General features: G+C 34.9%; 1 protein-coding gene across 1 annotated transcript in view; it reads right to left on the bottom strand.

The window, feature by feature from the left end:
• Positions 1-421: 421 nt before the first annotated feature.
• The window catches only part of LOC107862644 (callose synthase 10), a gene marked incomplete at its 3' end in the record, with an annotated part of 64,099 nt that continues 39,888 nt past the window's right edge, over positions 422-24,632 (bottom strand). Inside the window, 21 exon segments of the mRNA XM_047409660.1 lie at positions 422-541; positions 935-1,037; positions 1,745-1,903; positions 1,985-2,073; positions 2,154-2,267; positions 2,375-2,533; positions 3,209-3,256; positions 3,916-4,092; positions 4,172-4,224; positions 5,441-5,553; positions 6,825-6,908; positions 6,993-7,108; positions 7,668-7,787; positions 12,498-12,615; positions 13,076-13,250; positions 13,332-13,400; positions 13,502-13,633; positions 23,529-23,638; positions 23,730-23,890; positions 24,025-24,115; positions 24,207-24,304. Of these exon segments, the coding sequence (XP_047265616.1) occupies positions 422-541; positions 935-1,037; positions 1,745-1,903; positions 1,985-2,073; positions 2,154-2,267; positions 2,375-2,533; positions 3,209-3,256; positions 3,916-4,092; positions 4,172-4,224; positions 5,441-5,553; positions 6,825-6,908; positions 6,993-7,108; positions 7,668-7,787; positions 12,498-12,615; positions 13,076-13,250; positions 13,332-13,400; positions 13,502-13,633; positions 23,529-23,638; positions 23,730-23,890; positions 24,025-24,115; positions 24,207-24,304 (2,409 nt within the window).

Here is a 24,632-nt window from a genome sequence, read left to right as displayed (position 1 = left end):
AATAAAAGTTTTTTTCTTTGTCCCCAAAAGAAGCAAAAACAAATAAAGCATCAGCGTCAGCAATCTACGAAGCATAACTTCTGCACAAGTAAGATTGCTTCCCATGAATATGTGCTTTATTTTCCATGGTTATCCCTCACTTTATCTACATAAAACAACCATGTAAGAGCAATCTATGTTGCTCGGACCCTTCAAATATATCAACGGATGTGTGTCAACTCCTCCAAAAATAGTGCATATTTGGAGGATCCAACATGGGTGCGGCAGCATTTTTGGAGAGTCTGAGCAACATAGCCCCAATTATAAGCAACTTTATACTGTTGATATTAAGAAATACCTACTGCTAGAAAGGAATTGGCTCATTCCACGAAGAGAATACTAAAATGTTTGTCTTAGCATGCAAATAATGCAGAAAACATACCGCCAGTGAAGTATCCTGTCCAGTCAAATGGAGTTTATAGACAATGCCATATTGGAAGAAAAAAAATCTGAGACTCAAGATTGTCTCTAGTATCCGTCCTCTCAAAGTCTGGATATGCATCTGCAATTAAAAAAGCTTATAGTGTTAGGAAGAGCAATTTCCAGAACTCCCTCTTTTCCTTTCCTTTTCATTTTTCAGTTTCTTTTGGAGGGGTAAGGAAGATACTTTAGGAGAAGGAAATTAATATCCTTTTTTTCTCATAAGCAGTTACGTCTTCCAACTGAATGATTCAATTTCCACGAGTGATTAAGGTGAACTAAAGCTTTGTCACATGTTATATTTAGGCAGAGGGAGTACAGAGAAAGGGGATGACTGGAAAAGAATATCTCAACTTTAAAATCTCTATGGCTTGCATAGGATAACTGGCTAGAATGTAATTGACAAGGAAAAGAGAGCTCGTAAAGTTATAATTAGAGTCACAAAATTTACAATTAAAAGAGTATATAAAGAGACCTGTTCTTCATCCCACCAAGACTCCCAGCTGTCGTCTCCCTTGACACCTACTCCACCCTTGTAAAGAAGCCAGTTGGTCCAATCATCAAAGTCCTCCACAGTCCTGTAAAATCATGAGAGACATTGAGGGAAGCATGGAATTATAAGCAACTCTAACAACATTGCAAATCACATTTGGAGGGTGACGTGTGAACAAAAGAACACAGAAAGCACTGATGGAGAATACATGCTTGTTCTTGCTCTGAGCTCCAAATAAGACTCATGCCCCTCTAAAAACGACCAAATGTTCCTATTTATAATGTTTTAAAAACACCTATATGATGTTTAAATAAATAACTAGTGAAATTACATATTGGACACTATTCCCTCATCCCATTTTCTTTGATTTACTTGTTATTATAGTCCATCCTAGAAATGAACTATTTCCTTAGTAAAAATTTCAACAATCCTGATTAGCCAAATTACTATACTAGGTAATATAACTACTTTATTTTATTTAGAATATGATGTGATTAATCCTATTCTGATTTAGGATCTCTTTTTACCAAGCTCAAATTTAAAACTCATTTCAGAATTTCTTCACCAAACTTAAGTAAGGAGCTAAATGGGTCAATCAAAATGTTAGGGAGTAAAACTATTACGGTACTAAATCTCATCAAGGTTCTGAACTCTGCTCATTCGACAAAAAGCAATTTCAAAAATTACAGTGTATAGTAAAAATGGTGCTTGTGTAAAATGTAAGCAGTGGAAAGCAACAGCATAAAAGAAGTTCCCATAAAGAACAATAAAAGCAAGAAATAACAAACATACTTTTGCCATTCAAATCCAGAGGGATTAAAGATGTAAGGAGCAAATAGCCATGAAATAACAAGGAACCAACTGCTGAGAGTTAGTAAGATAAATGAAGTAGTGCTTCCACTGGTGTAACCATATGCCAGGTATACTATAAGAAGCAAAGCAACTTCCAACCTGTGAATTAAAGGGTATCAAATGACAGTTCTAGGAACAGAAACAAACAGACAAATCAACTTGATGGGATGTAGGACCCACGCTTTAACAAAATGACTTCTCGAGTAAAGCCTGTAGTTCTCTGCAAACTTGATGTGACGAACAACGAAACCTCGTCCAGTCGCCCGGTACTGTTTCAAAAGTAACATGATGGGTTATTTCTGGTGCCTATTATAAGTCCTTCAAAGTGAAATTCATATGATCCACATACCTTTGCACCACCATGAAGGATAGTGCGCCCAAAATAGTGAGTCCTAGTCCCAAGTGAAAAGGTAAAGAAGACGGAACAAAACTGAAGCTGCATTGTAATAAAGCTGAAGACGGCCTGCAAAATTAGTGCATGTGAATGCAACGCAAAAAAATAGAAATACCAAGTTAAGCAAATGACTAAAACCATATTATCTATATGATAACACGATATACAATACGTACCTTTAGTAAACCAAGTTCAAGGATGAAACCCATTATCATGGGAACTGCAGTGAAAATCCCTATCTGAACAAAAAATTGAGCATTCAAAGCAGCATCTAGTGCGGTGTTACCCAAGATTTTAGCTCTCCTTGATATTCCTTCATCAAGTCCAGAGAAAGCCTGCATGAAATAAGAGAACTGTTGAGACTCATATAACGGTAGGTAGGACAATCAAGAGCTGTCTGCAATCCTCTATTTGAAGAGCCGTAGACAAATACCATTCTATTTGAAGAATAGAAGCATGTTGTAGAATCAGTTGAACAGTTGAAGTTAAAGATACTGCAGTTTTAGTCTAAAAGGTAAACATGTGTATTAAGTTCCACATCCTTCTAGAGGGAATAAAGACGAAGTTACTGCAGTTCTATTCATCTTGTTTTCTCAGTGATATCTTTGTGAGTTTTATGTGTTCCTAGCAATGACGGCAGAGCATGATAAATGTTCTCAAACATCCCAAATCACACCATGTTTGCAGAAGATTTTTATCCTCCAAAATAAAAGGAAGAAAGGCTGAGGAAATCACTAAATTCAACTTTTCGTATCTTTTTTTTTTTTAAAAATTGTCTTGAGTAGTTGTTAAGTTCATCCATTTACTCCAAATGTGCCTTGCTATGATTTATGTTATTGACCCAACAGGTCAAGGTAGAAACATCAGGGTACAATGCAACAAGAGGCAAGATTAATCTTGTCAACATTTCAAGATCGTGCGCATGTACATCACTCCACACACATATAACAGTGACAAACAACTAAGACAATTAGAAAAACAGAAAAAAAAGACATGTTGAAACATTTTACCAGATATGCTCTTCCATATAAGAAAATATACACAGTAAGGACTGTCATCTGCAAAAAAGAATAATATTATGAGAAAAAGCCAGAGTCAACAAACAGGAAAAAAACACTTCTCACTAACATTATATGAAACTAGCCTACAAGCTATGAGATTATAGTTTAGGGGGTGTTTTGACTTCTTTTTTTTTTAAAAAAAAAACTTTTAACCCTAAAGTAAAGTGCTTAAAAGCACTATGTGTCTTTGCCAAACATCCCCAAAAATTAAAAAGTGTTTAAAAGCCAAAAGCACCTAAAAATAAGCCAATCCAAACACCCTCTTAGACTGATTATTAACGTCGGTTATAAAGAATGTCTCTAAGCAACTGCTGGAATGTGTAAAGATTTTTAAATGAAAAAGAGCACATAAAGTAGCACTACATTTGTTTCAAATATCATATTATGGCCTGAAGTTGCACCATCAATAATGAAAAAAACTGACTCGGGAACATCCATTAGACTGACATTTAATTTATATATTAAATTAATTTACTGATCGGAAAAACAACAAAAATTAGTTTAGACTAGCATGTTCAGATGTGTCTAAAGCCTTGTTTTTTCTATTAATCTGAACATTACCATCTGTGGGTCAGAATCTGAGACATCAGAAAGGAGGACAGATCAAGTAAATTGTAAAAAAGGAACAATAGAAGAAGAAACAAGAGATTTGATACCATTGTACAAACATAAAAACCAACTGTTGTGAAGTAAAACGAGAGCATCCTAAAGAAATCAAAAAGTTGGCCAATCCTGTACACATCCCTGCTCAGAACTTGCTCTCCATTTCCACCAGCTACCTTGCCTTCAAATAAAGCTATTTGATTTAACCCAACATCTCTTCCCTTTCCAACCTACATTCATCAACACAGGCATCAAAATAATAAAAAAGAAATCATCTAATCACATGGAAGCAAGAGTAGTTACACCGACCTGAATATACTCATGGTGAGTAATATTACCCTGCCTTAGAGTAGAGTTAAAACCTGCAAAGAATGATGGAAACCACAGATATAAAGCTAGAAAATCGTATGCCTCAAAAAAAAAAAACTACTACAAAAGTTACAGGAAACTGTTAGCTTAAAAGAAACCGGTCATTTGAAGAGAGACTATTGGCTGAACTTTATGGAAAGTCATCCTCTGTGCAAGATCATGTGTTGCATACATTTACTTGTGGGATTTCCCCTTCTTACCAATGTAACCAACTTTTTCTTTCACAATGGAAAAAAGAAAAGAAAAGAATACAAAGTAACCATTTAAAACAACCTCTCCACCTTGTACGGGTAAGGTCTGCATACATATTACCCTTCCCAGACCCCATTCATGGGGGGACACTGGGTATGTTATTGTAATCATAATCATCAAGATTTCAGTCATTAAGTTGGTATGTTTTTAAGACTGAATAATAATTATTCAGATCTTAACCATCAAGTGTGTTCGTCTTTTTCATGTTACAACTACTTAATGGATGTGAGTTGATTTGACAGATTAAGACCTGTAATAAAGTCTTAATACCATTAAGATTTCTGTTCAAGGATTTAATTCTAAAAAGTTGCAAGTTCACCAATTTCATCCATTTACCGTACCTCCATTGCCTACCATTATCAATTACCACCATCCTCAAACACAACCACCACAGCTGTAAATCACTATAATCAACTATCACTGCCAGTAGCCACCATTTACAATCATCACCATTAACCACCATTACATAACAACCAACAATCACAACCATCGGTCGTCACTATGTATTACCAACCATTGATATCATTCACCACCACTATTAGCTATAACTATCATCCACCACCACCTACTACCTCCATCAATCACTACTGCCAATCACCATACCAACTAGCTACCATCCACGACACTACAATTAGTCAACACCATCCCTAATCGACACCCACAACCACCACAGCTAGCCAACACCACCATCAACTGCCATATAATATTAAAATAATTTAGCATTTTGTTGAATTTTACATTTATTAATTTTTAAATAAAGCCAAGTTTTATATATTCAGATGTTGAAAAAAGAAACAATCTTAATTATTTAGTATTCTGATTTAAATACAACATCATAACAATTCAAATTTATATTAAGCATCTAAATCTTAACGCGCATCTTAATATTCAGATGTGTATTCAAATTCAGTCTTAATATTAATGGAGACAAATGAGGCATAAGTTCCTCAAACTTACCGGCATAGATGTCTTCACTAATGTTGATAACACGTGAAGCTTTACTAATGCCACCCCGTGTGATATGAAAGATTCGATCAAAGATATCTGGATGTCCATAGTGCATGCGAACTCTGCAAGCCACTTGTGAAATGAAACTTTTCCAACAGATCTTTTCACAAAAGCAACTCTATCCAAGAGACGGTCACTCGTGGATAACAGAGTTATTGACTTTAACAATATATTTATATTTTGATAAATATTGACTAAACAATCTATTAGTAGTAAAAACATAATGTGTGCAGGAAATGGAAGCAGACAGAGATTCATGCCACATGCTTCTCAATGTAGTTAGGCAGTTCAAATCATTGTAAAACCAGTGCGCGAGTTTAAGCTTGCAACAGCTGCAAAGCTAGTACAAGAGTGTCAGTCTTTTTCCAACTTTATACATATTTATTTTCCAATAGAGAAGGAAGAGAGAAAGAAAAGATTCCCACACACATCTTTGTATTTGAAGAGAGAGCATCGTAAATGGTAAACCCTGCCAATCCTACAGCCACCAAACTCCAAAAACAAAAAGAGCAAAAAACAAAATAATGACACAGAGGCCACACTGATATATACACCCACAGTCCATCTTTACTTGTCCATGTTTAATTTGGCACACCCCCTAAGAAGTAATAAATACAAAGGTAATTTTACTATATCACCCCTATTAATTATAAATCATTTAAGTGTTGGGAAATGAATAGTACTTAGTAACAAGGGTAAAATAGACGCAAAATGGTAAATTATCACTTCGTTTTCCAAACTGGACAAGGAAAGTTGGACAACTACTTCTGGACAAGTAAATATGGATGGAGGGAGTACACATTATATGGGTGTGTGTGCATCTATGCATGTTTATTTAACAAAAAGTGTGTAAATAAGGAGGAGAAAACAATAATGACTTCACAGAAACCCAGCAGAGCCCTTGAATTCCCATGTACCTAGCCCGTAAAACAGTATCAAGGAATCTGTTAGCACCCAAAATTGCAGTTTAGATAGGCTAATGTGATAAGAACAGAATATATACTTCATCTCAGTCAAAAGGCTGAGAAATGTATGAGTGCTCCTAATAAGCAAACACATAAAAGCTGAAAGAAAAACATAGAAAGTAGAGCACCAATAGGTGCCACTATTTTGAAGGCTTTCTATTTATATTGTGAATAGTACCATCTCAGCATGTATTAAACCTCAAAATAACCTGAATTAATATTAGATACTGAAATTCGAGGAAACGACAAAACAACAAATGACCGAAACTAATTCTAAATCAACCAGCAATATACAAGTTTGATGCTGAGAACTAAGAAAATAATCCCCTTTTAGACAACAATATCTATCTAGGTGAAAAGATACTAACTTGAGAGGCTTTGCTAAAACACGTTGGCCCAAGGTGACAAAACTGGTTTCCTGGTTGGACATAAACCAAGCGAGCGAAGAGACACTGCAAAGTTGAAAGCCAATACAAAGTAGCTTAGAAATAGTATAGGAAGAAAGATAGTCGATACCAGATTCTACAGAAGCTCACCTTCCAGTAAAAACATGCTCCCTTACACCAAGAATAGTGGGTGGCCGGAGCCCATGTTTACCATGGAATTCCTCAAGAAGATTTCTAACTTTCATTGCTTCCTCAAGGTAGTTATCCTGCATTAGAGAGACACAAATTAATTTATGCTGAGGAGAAAAGGAAATTAAAAGAAACTCTATTTGATTATATTAACACTTCACTATTAAATGTCACAACAATGTATCCCAGGAGAAAGGGAAGGAAATATTTTGCAGAATAAGTATTAACTGTGAATTAACCAATAAAGATAGCATCCAAAATGAGTCTCCGCTGGCAATACAAGACTAGAACAACAAAAGTATACTAATTTACCGACAAATAAAGAACACTGTAACTCGCATTATATTAATCATGATTCGCGTGGAAACACAGACATGAAACTCTTGCCTTATCTATAGATAAGAACGAATCGGATCGACTCGACTGATATGATAGATGGAATGGTAGTTTGTGTTAATCTTTGAGGACAAACAAAGATGTTAAAGCAATAGTTTAAAGAAAATGCAATTTTTATTGAACAAAACATGAATTATTGCTGATTGCATGCTCAGGAGGTGTAAACTGATCAATGTACCTTCCGGACAGAAAAGAAAACATTAACCTAATAAGACAAGCATTAAGAGGGAAACAACTTACCTGATTCATATCAATCGTTTGAACTGCTTCCCCACGGGTAAATACTATTGCATGGTTTTGGTTTTCCGGTTTCCCTTCTCCAAGTTTTGGATCACCCGGAAGCTTAACTGAATATATTTCCTGCTTGTAAAACAATCTTAGTGAAAAAGAACAACAGAAAGCCAATTCCATCCAAGTAGTTCGTCAAATATAATTATTCCTAAAAGAAATAGGTATTGAAAAGAAATTCATTGGTAAGATAATAAGTTTATTTTGAAGAGACTCGCGACAGAGTTATTACTAAGTTGGAGGTTTGGGGACAAACCCTGGCAGTGTTCAAGAATGCGCTCACATCGTCGCTTAATGCGATGATGCGAAGCGATGTGAGCCCCTCGCTGTGTGTGGCTGATGCGAACGCATCATTTTGATTTTATATTTAGGGTCAATTTTAAATTTTAAAAAAAAGTCTACCATAGTGACTACCACTGCTGCAATTTTCTAAGATTAACTTTGAAGTCCACTGCTGCAGCTTCTTCTTCTTCACTATGGAACTACCACTACTGCGACTCTTCTTCTTCTTCACTGTTTCATTTCAATGAAGCGCTCGCATCGCTTCATATTCGCGTAATGCGTGATGCGGAGCCTTGAGCTTTTTTCCACATCACGATTTCTTGAACACTGGACCCTGAGTCTAAAGGGTTCAGGTTGAGCAGGGCCAACATTGAATACTTGGGAGTGTAAGTTCAACCATGTGACGCGTGATGCTGACATGGAAGTGAGAATTGATACACAGGTCATCCAAAAGAGAGATAGTTTCAAGCATCTTGGGTCTATTATTTAGGAAAATGGAGAGATTCACAAAAATGTTACTCCCTGTATTGGTGTCTTAGCAAATGTAGGCTCGCATCTGAAATCTTGTGTGATAAAGTGCCACCTAAACTTAAAAGACAAGTTCTACGGAGTGGTGGTAAAACCAGCTATATTGTATAAGGTGGAGTGTTGTCCAGTTAAGAACTCTTGACTTCACATTTAGAAAATGAAAATGATAGAGATGAGGATGTTTGTGGGTATACTAGGAGAGAGGATTAAAAATGAGGATATGTGATGAGGAGATGCATGGATGCTCCAGTACGGAGATGTGATAGGTTGACTATGGATGGATTCATGAGAAGTAGAGGCAGATGAAGAAGTGTTGGGGAGAGGTGATTAGACAGGACATGGCGTTGTTACAGCTTACTAAGGACATGACCTTAGATAGGAAGGTGTGGAGGCAACAAATTTGGGTAAAAGATTAGTCGGTAGAAGTGCATCCAAACAAGTTGGTAGGAGTGTGTTGTCTGATTGCTCTTACTAGTAGTCGTAGGACTACTCTTGCAATTTCTTATTCTTCGATTTCTGTTACAATATATAGAATCTGTAGTTCGATTATAGTATTATTTTGTTGTAGTACTGTTCTGCTATTATCTGTTGTTTTTGTAACTACCTATTGTCTCTTGTACTTCAATTACATCATTGTCTAGATTGATTTTGTCTTGAGTAGAGGGTATATCAGAAACAACCTCTCTACTTCACCTCTGAGAGCTAGAGGTAAGGTCTGCGTACACTCTATCCTCTCTAAACCCCACTTTGTGGGACTATACTACGTATGTCATTGTTGTTGGTGAGATAATAAAGAATTGATTACCAAATAGGAGAATTTTTTTTAGAGGCATGCACTCTAAACAAATAGAAAAATTAGAATTTCCATTAAATACAAGTACCAGATGATAAGAAAATTGATATAGCCTGTTCAACTTCTCCTGTAGCATCTTCATTACTTATCAAACTCACTTAAAGCATTTGTAAGATGTGGAACCCATGAGGAAAAAGAAACAATACCATACCCTCACAGTGGACAGAGAAAGTAATTATTTCAAACTCTAGGTACAACATACATGTCATTTCACTGAAAATCATAATGATTTATGAATTGTCAGCATAAAGCCCTTCCCAGCTGGTTAGTCATCCGTGCACTACTAGAAGTACTTGTATCATGATTTATTGCACATACAAGAGCCTCAACTATGGAATCTCAACTCTAAGCCACTCCATGCAGATTAGATGTTTGCTTAATTTGTTCAGAGCTGGAGTAACTTGACTGCCATTAATTTCACTAATCAATTTTTTGAATTTGTTAGCTCTCTAGTCCTAGCATGGTCTTTTGCCTGTATAGGAGATAACTCATAGCATTTTGTACCGTTTAGCATCTGTTTGATTTTGTTTTTTTAATGATAATCAAATGGTAAAAATTCTCGTCTCCTTCATCTACCGTTATTATTATAAGTTAGAAGGCTATATAAATTATATCAATTGGGCTGCTTCACTGAATTGTCGTTCATCGTTTAAAAGTAGGATGGCATTTACTCAAGAGCTCAGCAGATATTAATAAACAATGTGGATCAAATAGATGCACAATTATGAAGCATGCTCTGGCATACCTTTAATCCGAAGCTACTTAATATCTTCCAGTCTTGTAAGAATTCTTAGCAAGTCTGGACAAAAGCCAAAACCACATATGCAAATGACATTAAGAGTGTCAAGGGCCCCACATCGGAAAAGGGATGGGTAATTGGTCTCCTTATATGGACTTGGGCAATCCTTCTCTCATATGCTAGCTTTTGGGGTTGAGTTAGGCCCAAGGTCCATTCTTTACATGGCATCAGAGCCACGCCCATCCCAATTTTTGTTTCACCGGCGTTGGGCCCCCATATTATATTGTCCATGCTCCAGTTAACGCGGTTTGGGCGAGCGGGGGAGTGTTCACAGTCCCACATCGGAAAAAGAATAAGATCCATTCTTTACAAAGAGCATATCATCGAAGTTGTGTAACATTATTTACCTACAACAAAATCATCATGACATGGCGAGCTACTTGGGTTTATTGGAAACCCTAAAGGATCAATTTGATTCTTGTCATTTACAAACAATATTAGTGACTAACAACAACAAAGTGGCACGATGCAAGTTTAGAGAACCGTGATTTCAGCAAGTGCTCTCTCATAATCTCAAAAACTGCCATTAACAATTTGTATTCGACAAAGAATCTGACATCCAAACTGAAACTTTAAGGCAATGGATAAAGTTGTCTAAGGCTTTCATAACTTCTTCTGAAACCCTTAGACAATCCATAGAGGACATATATAACTTAACATCTTCCACATGTCTAACCCAAATTTGAAGTTCACATGTTAAATTTAAGGGGATTTATGAGCATGAATTGTGCTTAGCAAAGTGTTGACCTTAAACACCATATAAAAATTATTAGAGCCAAAACATTAAGGCAACAAGCCAAGTATCCAAAAAAATAAACGCACCAGCCTAAAACCTCTATAACTATCTGTGACCTTATACAGATCAGATGGGACAAAAATAAATGAACAATAATGAACTTCGTTGAAGTTCAGATATCTACCAAATATACCATAACATATGTGAGAAAATATAAGAGAAAATATTATTGAATTGTTGTAACTACATTATTACATTGAGGCCCTATTTATAGACACTACATTTCAATCTTTTTCCTAATAGGATACTACGTTACAATCCTTTTCCTAATAGGATTCTATATGCTATTCCTATTTCTACTCATATTCTAACACTCCCCCTCAAGCTGGTGCATAGAAACATATGTACCAAGCTTGTTATGGATGTAATTAACACGAGGATGGGTGAGGGTTTTAGTGAAGATATCTGTACGAGAACTGATAAGGACTGCTCTGGACGTCTGAAAAACCTCAATTGAAAAGGAACAAACTAAAAAAGTGATCCGAAAAGTAGTAAACATCACTAGAAAGTCAATTTGTCACTAGACATTTATCGAAAACTGGTATAAAATATATGCATCATCTCAAAATCAAGAGACGAGTAGATCTTGAACAACAAAGTCATCGGAAACTTACCCGAAACATGCTCACGCGCCGGATTATTAGATTTGATGGATGAAAAGTGACTACAATATGAGGAAAAAAAATTATATGGGTAGGGTCAGAATGACGCACGACCCTATTGAGAAATAGAAATTCTATGGATAGATTCGGAATGACGGCACGATCCTACTAGAAAAGAGAAATTACATGGGCAGGATCGGAATAATGACACGACCCTACTGAAAAAGAGAAATTATATGGGTAGGGTCGGAATAATGGTACGACCCTACTGAAAAAGAGAAATTATATGGGTAGGGTCGGAATGATGGTACGACCCCACATAAATTAGATCTGAAGAGTCACAGGAAAGACGTACGGGGAGTCACTAGAAAGATGCACAGTGCTATGTAACTCAGACATGAGAAAGTAGTCTGGAAAGATGCACGAAGCTACGCAAATCAGATATGAGAAAATAGTAACCGAAAAAAAGCACGGTGCTAAGAAAAATAGATATGAAAAAGTAATCACCCGATAGATGCATGGTGCTACGCAAAGATATGAGAAAATAGCCACTAGAAAGATACACAATAAGTCAGTAACCCAACTTTTGGTAACATAATCATCGGCCAGACGGGCGGCATATATGAATTATAGCCGCCTGCCGGCAGCGGAAACTCTTTGATTCTTTACCAAGATCGTGGAAGTTCTGATACCATGTGAGAAAATATAAGATAAAATATTATTGAATTGTTGTAACTATATTATTATATTGAGGCTCTATTTATAGACACTACATTCCAATCCTTTTCCTAATAGGATACAACATTACAATCCTTTTCCTAATAGGATTCTATATGCTATTCCAACTCATATTTTAACAATACAGAAATTCATTCATAAAAGTATAATATATAAGTTATTCAAATTCAACAATAGACAATACCTGATCTTTCCCATGTGCATCAGCTTTGACAAGCTTTGAATAAAATTCCTTTGAAACTTTCCCATCATCCCCTGCAATCTCCTCAACATGTATGAAAGCAACACGAAGTGCTTCATTCCTTGCATATAATATATGAAACATACATTAAGGCATCATCAAATTACAGATGTGGACATGAACTTTCAAGATTTGCACCAGCCAATGAAAAAACTTGTTACATCCTTGTGACAAAGCACATAAGAGGCAAAGAGACATCGAAAAAGAAACATTTCCAGTTTGCTCAACTATCATACATATGCTCACTAATTTATGGTGTTTACTTACTAAATCAAGCGAAGAAAGACTTTGGTATTTAGGACAAGGAAACATGGGAAAAATACAGAAGACAAGCTTGAAATCATAGCAAGGTATTGGGTACTCCCTTGCAATTTGCCAAAAGAAAATTATCTCGTTACTACACCTCAATCTCAAGTTAGATGAAGATATTTTGCAGTATTATGTAAGAACAAGAAAACCCAACTGATAAAATGCCATCAATGAAATGGTGCATCAGAAGAAACAAAAATATTAAATCAAACCTTCGCAATAGAAGACCAATATCAGTAGCCTCTGGAGCCTTTCGCTGTTTTTGCTGCCCATAAATTTGGCATGAAACCACATAAGTAAACTTCAAATCAGCTTGAGCCCGTGCTTCTCGTGATAATTCAAACCCTTGACTAGTGAGAGCGCTTGTCTGAGAATGATTACCCACTCCTTACAAAAGACAAGGAAAGACTATGTCGGTAAATTCAGGCTTTCCATTTGACAAAACAACAAATAAAAAGTACTGCCAACCTCCTAGCACTCTCCTTTCTAAGTAGCTTTGTAGCATTAATGCTCTTCTGTAATACATCATACCACGCACTGATACAAAACCACATTAAAATATAACCAGCATTGGTAAATAAACAGAAGATGCTAGATCACCAAATACAGATATATAATAACCATGAGAACAATCAAACCTGTCCTAGCTAGAGTTTGGCCCCGGTAAGATGCCCAAAACCGAAGCTCCAAGGCGTCACTGGAGCCTTCCGAAATGTCATTATCAGCACTATCACCTCGACCAATCCGCTCCAAGAAATTCTCCCACTCATCTATAATAGGAGACATACAGGGTGACAACGATACTAAGGCCATGAAACAGTAAGGAAAAACAAAATAAATAAGGCAGAGAGACTGATCATAGAGGCATTATCTCATCCAACGGGGTGAACAAGAAGATAAAAGTTTGTAACACTCCCGTAAACAAGCATTATACAAAGAAGTAGAGAACTGCACAAAATATAATTCACTACAAGACATAATCACTTATACAAGTCAATTATTATGTAATCAAATACACGTAAATTGGTTGATGTTGTGAAACAACCACCACGTGTACAAGAACAACAACAACAACATACCCAGTGTAATCCATGAGAGGAGCCAAGAGAGGGTGGTGTGCATGCACCCTTACCCCTACCTTGTTAAGGTAGAGAGGTTGTCTTCGATAGACCCCCGGTTCAAGTAAAGCATAACAAAACCAAGTATGGAAACAACAAAGAAGTGACGGAGCCATGCTAAATGTAAGTGAGAAGAGAACTATAGTAGTAACAAATAATACGGTGACTGAAGCAATAGAAACAACAGATAATAACGTCAAACAATAAAGATTGAAGTTGAGTAATAATACCAATATTGATAAGGGAAACTATATAGCACAATTACCTATTAACTTTCTACCCTAATTCTCGAAATTCATATCTTCCTATCAAGGTAATGTCCTCGATAAGTTGCAGGTTAGCCATGTCTTATCTGAACATCTCTCCCCAATGCTTCTTTCCTTAGCATGCCTCTACCTCTTCCCATACACACCATAACCAACCTCTCATACCTCCCACTGACGCATCTTCACATGCCGAAACCATCTCAGCCTTGCCTCCCTTAATTTGTCCACCATGAAAGCCCTCTCACCTTCTCCCGAACATATTCGATCTTAATTCTATTTCTCCTAGTATGTCTACACATCCATCTAAATATCCTCATTTTCCATTACTTTAAACTTCTGGACGTGTGAGTTTTTAACTGGTCACATTTTGCCAAATACAACGTAGCCGAGTGAGGCTTCTCCATAAACCAAACCCGAGTGCGACATTAGTAGTCATTCTTTCCCCACATTTTGTGTTGTACTTTTCTGCTATCAACCGCTCCATAATGATTGCTCTGTCAATCCAATTTCTTTTTTTGAACCGGATTTTTATGGAACTGGATTTTACAATTTTTTTTGTCAAAAATCCCAAGTTTCTCACTTCAAGTCTTAACTTGTTTGCCATAACAACGTCCCCATATCTCAATGACATTGCTAATATATCGTTTAAAGATGTTCATGCTGAGAACTTGGCATGATATCATTAATTTTTTAATTAGGAAATATATTATCATTTTAAAATAAGGAATTAATATCATGAATGTCCAATGCACAGTAAAAAAAAATTAGATTTTGTTAAGAAATTAAGATTCCACTAGAAAATCCTAGATAGTAGATATTTTTGTAGTAGATATCTATATATTATTAAAAGGAGAGGACAAAGCCTCTATATTAAGCCAAGTGGCAGCCTTAAAGATTGACACATGTAGTTTTATAGGAAAAGTTAGTTAATTAGTTAACAATTAGTTAGTATTTATTTTATCTTTTACAGATTTTTTTTCAAATTCAAATTTACAACTACTTTAATTATTAATTAAGTTTTACAGAATAAATACAAAAAAAATAGGAATTTTTAAATTAGAACTATTCCACTAATTAAGCGGAATGTATTTAGAGATTTGACATAATCTTATCCAGTTAAAGTTTTTGAATTTTAAACAGATTGCAAGTTCTACTTATGGTTTTACAGTTTCAACTGTAAGTCTATATATTCCTTTCTATAACTATTAACCATATAATCACTTCCAACCATATTGATGTTCTTAAATTTGAATCAAACATAATTATCAAATATATCTGAATAAGAATAATAAATTTACACGGCAATTCATTCGATGACTTTACGTTTTCTAGGTAACAATTTAATTTTTTCTCCAATAGATTTTGAATCTAACCCTTAATCTCTTATCTTCAATTTCACACCAAGGAAGAAAATTCTCAATATACACATATTAGAGTAGTGTTTCAACCACATAGATTTTAAAAACTACGCGTTTATATGTTTTTGTACAGTTTACATGTAAATATTTCATTACTCGAATCAATATTTACATGCCTTTGTGCAGTTTATTTTTTAAGCATTAATTTGATAAATGAAATTCTTAGGCTTTATCAAGTAAAATTAATTGAAAGGGAGTAGTGATAAAAGAAGAAGATGAATTTGCGTTATATTACCGTTTAATGAAAAGATATTTGAAATTATTGTTGTTATTTTAGGAATTATGAATGAGAAGGTTTGGATAGGGAAGAGAACAGTATAGCAGTATTTTTGGGTTGTTAATCATTTCAATTAGGGATTAAAGAGATACTTTAAATTAAAATTGTTTTGAATATAGTAAGATGTCATTTATTTCGATATGGATTAAAAAGAATATGATACCACATAAAAATAAAACGAGTGTAAAAAGTAAGGACATCTAGCATTTGAAATTTCTATTCCAAACACATCTTTAGACCTTTAAAAAACACATAAAATTTTTCTCATATATAGGTAATATTTGATCAACTTTTTGAATGAGTTGACAACATTATATGTGAATTCTTCTTTCACTAACGTTTTCTTATTATGATAGCATATCTTGCAATGAAGGAAAAAGAAGAACTTTCGACTCCCAGAATTAGAGCAAAAACAAAAATTATTTTAGATGTGGCTCATTTTTTTATATATTGTAGATAACTTTGCACTTTACTTTCCTGAAAAATGCATTGCACGAGAACTAAGTGATACTTTTGCAACGATTTTGTTATGTTAATTTTTAAGCTACCAAAATGAATTGCATTAAATATCAATAATTATTTGAGAGTAAATTACAACTTAATTCATTAAAGATAAATTATTAGTTGAATTACCTTTTTAATTATAATTACGAATAACTTGATAATTTATAAATCTTAAACTCTCTCATCACGTTTAACTTTTATATTTATTATGAAACAATGATATCCAAACACGCTATACTTCACTCGATTAACCAATCACTAAAAAAGGAGAGAGATTAAAAAGTTTTCATTCGAAGGAAAAAAATGGACTTTATCATCCATAATCAACACTTTAAAAGTTAAGTCACTATCGTATTCCTACATAATCCCAAAAATTTGATAAGAGATTAAATCAGGTGATTGAATTTGTTGGTTTGAAATATGATATATGACTCCACTGTTTCTCTTATTTCTATTAATTTTAAGATTCCATTATTTCTCTTATTTATGTTAATTGTGCCTCCCTTATCCTTCTTCTTTGCTTTTATTTTCAAACAAAATTTTACCCTGAAATATCCAAAGCAAAATCATAGAATAAATCAATAATAGTGTGCTACGGCGTGAACAATCTGCTTATCCATAAAAGTAAACATATTCAAATTTTACAATTTTGTTGAGATATTTTAGTCTCTTAGTTTATGCACTCTACTAAGTTTTCTTGCTTTATTTATTTATTTATTTATTTATTTTTTATTTTGGAATTTGATTATCTTTTCTAATCTGTATTTTATTTGTATGGGTTACACATAAAACGACTATTTGATTGTCTTCCAAAACTCAACTATACCCGCGCATGAAGTATGACAATGTCTTTTATTACACAAGACTCTGGAGCAAAAAAGAAAAGAAAATCGCATGGAGTCGCCACTTATTCTAACATTGATATTATTTGTTTGGATAAATGTGATATGAACTATAAAGTAAAGTAAAAGAAGGTGAATGAGATGCAATCTATATGGTCTTTAATGCACACAAGCTATCCAAATGATTGTCAATATGATTTTAGATATACCATAAGATTATAGACAAGGACAATTCAAGAATCGATTGGTAAAAAGATAACTTTTAGCTTCTTGATCATTTGAAGACAATACTTATTATAATTATCACAAAACAAAAAGGAGATTGAATCGCTTTTTCGCTACATTTTGACAAAAGAAGTACATACGTTTTACAATATTATAAGTCTCACATCCTTAATTTTAACAACACGGAATATTAACTCGACAATATATGTATTCACTATTGGTTGTTCTAAATTTCTTGATGATTAAATGGATTTAAATTTGAATTCATTGATATATTGAATGGTTTATATAGGTGTGAGTTTTACACATTTAAAACATAGTGTTTTAATGAAATCGATTAGGTTTTTGGAATCGCAATACCTAGCATTTGCAGTTCTAAGTATATGTAAGTTGAACTAAATTAGATTAGTGCAAGAGACTTATGGAAGTGACGTTTACAAGGATTATGGCTTGTGAAACAGCCAAAGAGGCTTGGGATAAGTTAAAGGAGGAGTTTGAAGGCAACAACAAAGTGAAGTCTATCAAGGTCTTAACTTTAAAGAGGGAGTTTGGGCTCTTGAAGATGAAAGAGCTCTTGTAGAGAAGATCATGGCCAGACTTCACGACAAGCTTGAATTAAAAATCTAAGCTATTGAAGAGTCTTGTGACTTGACAACTCTTTCAATAGCTGAGCTGATTTCTAAATTACAAATCCAAGAGCAACGGGTAACTACGAGAAGTGAAGGGATAGTCGAAGATGCCTTTCAAGTAAGGCATAAATTCAAGCAACAAAAGGAAGGCAGAAAAGTCTCTTTAGACCACTCCGAAGAGGTGAAATCTGCTGGATATCAAGGTGAATCGTTGAGGAAAGGAAAATTTCCACCTTGTGGTATTTGTAAGAAGGCAAACCACTTGGAGAAGAATTGTTGGCAGAAGTCAAAGAGGTCTCCTATTCAATGAAGATATTGTAAGAAGTATGGACACATTGAGAAGTATTGAAGGCAAAAGCAAACTCTAAGTGGTTAGTCTTCTCAACGAGTAAATTTCGTGAAAGATCACCAAGTTGAAAAAACAGAGGAAAAGGTATTCATGACCTCGCACACATCACACGTTGATCGATGTAATTGGTATGTCGATAGTGCGTGCAGAAAGCACATGGCGACTAATGAAAATTTGTTTCTTAGCTTGGACAAATCTGATAGGACTAAAGTGAAGCTTGGATTTATGCAATGGAGGAGCTTGCCATGATTAATGAAAATGATAGTTGGGAGCTGGTTGATAGGCCAGAATAGAAGAATGTCATCAGTGTAAAGTGGGTCTACAAAACAAAATTCAATCCAGATGGCTCCATTTTCAAGCACAAAGCCAGACTCGCAGTTAAAGGTTATTCTCAACAGCCTGGAGTGAACTTTGGAGATGCGTTTGCTCCTATTGCGAGGCATGAGATAGTAAGATTTCTAGTAGCTCTTGCCGCAAAATACAAGTGGAAAATCTACCATTTAGACGTCAAATCTGCATTTCTGAATGGATTTCTTGGAGAAGACATTTATGTTGGACAACCTGAAGGTTTTACAGTGCTGATGAAGAAGACAAGGTGTATAAGCTCAAAAAAGCCCTCTACGGTCTCAAATAAGCTCTAAGAGAATGGTATAGTAGGCTGGATATACATTTGTACTTCAAAACGCAAGCTTATGGTAAGTAGATCGTGATATCCATTTATGTTGATGAATTGATGATCATTGGTGAAAATTCTCTTATGGTTTAAGAAGTTAAAAATGAAATGTTTAAAGTAAGCTTTTGAGATGTCTGATCTAGAAGATATGAAGTTCTCCCCGGGAATGGGATTGGAGATCATTCAATCTTGTGAAGGATTTTTTTGTCCTAAAAGAGGTATGCGTTGAATCTATTAAAAAAGTTTAAACTTGACAAGTGCAAACCAGTTGCTACTCCACTTTTTGTGAATGAAAAATTAATGAAGGATGATGGAGAAGAAATGGTAGATTCAAAACTTTATAGGAGCCTTGTTGGAAGCTTCTTGTATCTGACTGCTATCAGGATAGACGTGATGTTTGCTGCTAATTTATTGTCCCGATATATGCAAAGCCCTAACACTAAGCATTTTGGAGCCGTTACAAGAGTGTTAAGGTACATTAGAAGGACAATCGATTATGGAACTTGGTATAGAAGTGTGGAGGATGGAGCTTTTATTGGCTATTTAGATAGTGATTAGGGTGTAAGTTTGGACGATTAAAAAGCACATTTGGCTACTCTTTTTCATTTGGTTCAGGCCTTTTTTCTTGGAGCAAAAAGAAGCAAGATATCGTAGATCAATCTTCAGTGGAAGCCGAGTATGTGGCCACTGCATCTGCTGCAAATCAAGGAGTTTGGTTGAAAAAGATCTTGTTTGAATTAGACCTTTTGCCAAAAGAACCAACAGTGATCTATGTGTACAATAAATCTGTCATTGCGATGGCTGAAAATTCGGTGCAGCATGAATGAACGAAGCATGTCATCATTAGATTTCATGCTTTAAGGGATGTAGAGAAAAGTGGTGAAGTCAAGCTGATGCATTGCAGCAATGAAGAACAAGAAACCGATATTCTAACCAAGAATCTTCCCACCAAGAAATTTGAATTTTAAAGGACGTTGCAAGGAGTTTCAATGAAAAATCTTAAAGAGTGTGAGGAAATTAAGATTTTTCTAGAAACTCCTAGATAGTAGATATTTTTGTAATAGACAAGTTTTTGGTTTAAAATGGGCAGTGGTTAGGTAGCCACATATGTACGTAGTATTGTGTGAGAAATTTTTCTTACTATGGGGTATGTAATCCTCACTCTATATACATCTAAAAGGCAGCTGCAATGAATTATCTAAACTGAAATAGAGCTCAAAAACCTTCTGCCTTGTCCTTCTTTCACTACTGTTTTTCTGGTAGCAATTTACAGCTGCATTTTTTCAACTGTTTCAGATTGTAGCCTTATAGTTTCTCTTTCCTTTCTTTTGACAGTTTCATCTTTACTATGTAGGATGTTAAATTAGTATCTTTAGCTAAAATTTGATATTCACAAGTACTAATCCATATATGTGCGGTAATTTTTTTAACTCGTTGAACAATGTGCTTTACTTCCAAAAAGTAAGCGCTCCACTTATTGCATTTTTGCTTTGAGCCCCATAAGACCTGGGTTTTATTTTTTGTGCTTTTTGCTTCTAAAAATATGGGGGATACTTCAAAAGCGATCACTTGAAATTGCAAAGCATTACATTTTGAAGATAAAGTACTTAACAACCTCTGATAGAAATGCAAGGTAAGGCTGCATATAAAACACCCTTGTGGTGAGGCCCTTCCCCGGACACCGTGCATAGCGGTAACTTTAGTGCACCGAGTTGCCTTTTTTAAGTGCTTAATATGCTCGATCGCACCACCATAGTGATGAGGCCACTCAGTTGAAGTAAAAGCCCAATTCCAAATCTTGCGGAACAACAAAATAAGAGGAACATGAAATTCAATAGTTGGAACGATAAACAAATACAAATAGAAAAGGATAGAGAAGAAATACAAAAACATAGAAGAGAAATTTCATACAAAGTTATTTAAATATCACTGTTTGTTTTTTTGTATTTCCTAAAATACATTTCCTTAATTGAATTTCGATTAATTCGGGCGGAGTTCCTCAAAACCTCCATTTATTCTCGTCTGATTTACATGAAGGTAATTAAACATAAAATTAACGTCACCACTTGTGTGGAGCTTGTGTTACATGAACTCGTAACAGCTGCATAGTGGATACCAGTGGCAGTCTGCACAAGTATACAGACGGGGTACATGTAAAATTTTGAGAATTTTTGTTATTAGGTAATAGTTTCACTAATCACAGGCATAAAATCGGCCGTACACTAGAAGTCTATCAAAAAGTAAAGCAACATGGTTCTTTACAAAAGGCACCCAATCCTTTATACAACCACCCACTACATGGGTGCACCAAAAATAAAAAATGGACCGGGAGGCTACTCCTCAACTGCCCAACAGTCATTTTTACACCTTCAAAAGCCCTCTATTTCTCTCACACCAAACGATCCACATCAAAGCTAAAGGGACAACATTCCAAGCTCTGCACTTTCTCCTGTTTTTGCCAAATTTCCAGCAAGACAACGTATCCTTCACAGATCTAGGCATCATCCAATATATACCAAACCAGCTAAACATATCCCACCATAGTCTCGAAGTCGAGCTGCAATGTAGTACAAGATCAACATCCTCACTCGTCTCCTTGCACAAGAAACGCCTGCTAATGCATATGAACTTTCTTTTCTTAAGGTTTTCCACCGTCAAATCACTCCTCTAACAGTTAACCAAGAGAAAGGAATTCAAATCGATTCAAATCACTCCTCCACAATCATTTCCCAACAAAGCGTTATTAAATACCCTCAAATCTTTGACTCCCAACCCTCCCCAATTTTCAGTAGTAGTCTTTTTCTCCCATTGGACCAAATGAAGTTTACTTGCCCCGTCTGTCGAATCCCAAAGGAAGTCTTAGTGTATCTTAAACTAGTTTATATAACGTGTGTTGCACGTTAATACCATGTTAGTTATTGAGAACTTGCATACAAGAAAAAAGAAATAGAAGAAAAACACAATTGTATAGGAAATGTAAGCGTGAGAATTTAAAATATATAAAAGGGGTATATCCGAAACTGAGTCATACTATGAGGTAAAAGTAATATCCTCCAATCTAATATGGATCAAACATACTATTAATTCTTGTGACTTGGTTGAGAAGGCAACTTTTGGATTTCCAATTTCCAGTCACATAAATTTCCAGTCACATGAAATAATTTAGTTGTTTTTGAATTTTTGTAAGTAATTTGAGTGAAAACAACTTTTTGTTGTTTTTAGAATTTCTGAAAATTCTTGAAAAAAGTGAAAAAAAATTCTGGAATTTTATAGCCAAACGTGTTTTGCGGAGTTCAATTCCGGGAAAAAGTGAAAAAAAATTCATGGCTAGACGCCCGCTTAATACAAACAACTGAAATGTGTGAAAAATCATGTTTAAAAGTACTATTGAGTAAATATATGATTAAGAATTTGAAGCTAATTTCAATTAGCACAAACTTTCTAAAATGGAAGATGACAAAAAAAGCATCCAACCAATTTCTTAGGAAGTCTCTAAGTAGAGAGATAATTATCAGTAAACCTATTTAACCTGAAAATAGCCAAGACAATTTAGGATAATCCCTCGCAAACATATTCCGCGAAATACTAAAATACATACCAAGCTATGATCCAGAAAGAATTTAAGAGAAATCAATATTTGCAGCATAAACTAAGTGAATGAAAGAAGACATCGCAGAGTTCTTGAGTACCCTGCTTGAAATTTTCTATATCATATTTCATAAATAATATAGTACAAAAGAGCAGTTTCAGTGCTTAAATTTATAGATTATTATCAAGAATATGAATAGACTGTGCAAACAGGTTATTACAATGGAAGACAAAAGAAACAAAACAGAAGGACTAAAATAACTACATGTAATAACTAAACTATGGGAAGAGGGAAAAATTCTTTACATTCACATGGTTTAAAATAGAAAATGATAGTAATTATTAAATGAAAGGTTTTTGTTTTCTTCTAGGATGAAATAGTCAGTAAAACTTTTAAAGATATTTTTGTAAATTAACTTTTGGATTAAAATGTTCGCAATTTTAACATAGTATGATGGTATGCACAAAGTAACCATACCCATATCACACCCATCCGACACAAGTACATCAATGAGATGAAGGATCCATGTAAAATATCAAGGAACAAACAATAAATCTAAAGTGTTGATTCAAACAAGTGTGGTCAATTAAAAGGTTAATCAAAATTGAAGAAAAGTAGGAGAACACTTCTCTGAACTTATCTAATGTAAAAAGAGGAATATAAATTTTCTCCATGCCGGTTTAAGCCAAGATGTAACGGATCCACCAAGAAGCAAGTCTCAACAGCTATGTACAATACGAGATGAGTACAGTAACTGACCAAACGTAAAAGATACCTGGAAATATTTTCTGAAGATAGAAAAGGGTAGATATGCCATCTTCATTTTCCACTCGCAGATCAGAGGAACTATATAGCACTGTCTCACTATAGTAAGGGGTGAATACACTGTTCCCAATATAAACATATTAGGAAACATCCAGATTTTGTTCTTATGTCAAACATTCAACTAAAGAACAAGGGGACAGCATCAAAATACCAGAATGGCATCATCTCACTAACTGGTTTTGCTGATGGCATGTCCATAAACAAAGAATTGGTAAAGAACTCCAATCTTCTTCTTGCTTCGAGATTCTTAGGAATGTTAGCAGCTGAATCCTTCACAGTAAGAAGTAAATGCAGCCTTTTCACCTGCTCTTTCTGTAAAAAGCACAGAAGAGTTAACAGCTTAGTATATAACAAAGGAGACTAAATAGGGCAAAAAGAAAGTAAGAAAAATCTATAAAATAGCATTTCAGAGCAACAAAAACTCAATGAAAGTACTAGACTCATACAATTTCAGGATCTCTAGGCCACTCCACCCTGGAAAAGAGTCGTCCCTCATTCCTTGCCCTTGCTAATATATTCCAAGTGCCAAGCTGCTCCCTGCCCAAATTAAGAATATATTTAACTCTCAAAACATCCCAAACAAAGAACCAGTTGAAGTTTGAGCAAAATAATCATGCAATGGATTCACCTTAAATCAGATGACAGCAGATCATCGCTAACAACCTCATACAGATCATACATAGCTTTTGCAGCACCTTTTGAAAGTTCAGGAGTTTCATTGCGAATCTGCGATGGTACAAGAATATAGAAATACAACAGACATGAGTGACATGATATCACCAAAGCACAAGATGTAATAAAAATAACAACTGAGACAAACAACATGATATAATTAATTATAAAAGGACAAAGCAAGAATCCAACTTAGCAAATAAACAAAAGTCAAGAGTTACAACACAGAGCAAGTATTATAGGTATATCACTCTTTAAAATAATTCTCAATTATTCTAGTTTCTTTTTTGAACTGGTGAGGTCTTGATTGTTTGACTTCCTCTCGTTTTATTATGGCCGGTAAAATCTCACTTGAAAAAATAGACATTTAATTATTTTCTAA

This window comes from Capsicum annuum, chromosome 3, assembly GCF_002878395.1.
Source record: "Capsicum annuum cultivar UCD-10X-F1 chromosome 3, UCD10Xv1.1, whole genome shotgun sequence".
Lineage (NCBI taxonomy): Eukaryota > Viridiplantae > Streptophyta > Magnoliopsida > Solanales > Solanaceae > Capsicum > Capsicum annuum.
The sequence above is the reverse complement of the archived record's forward strand: the minus strand, read 5'-3'. Positions and strand labels throughout refer to the sequence as shown.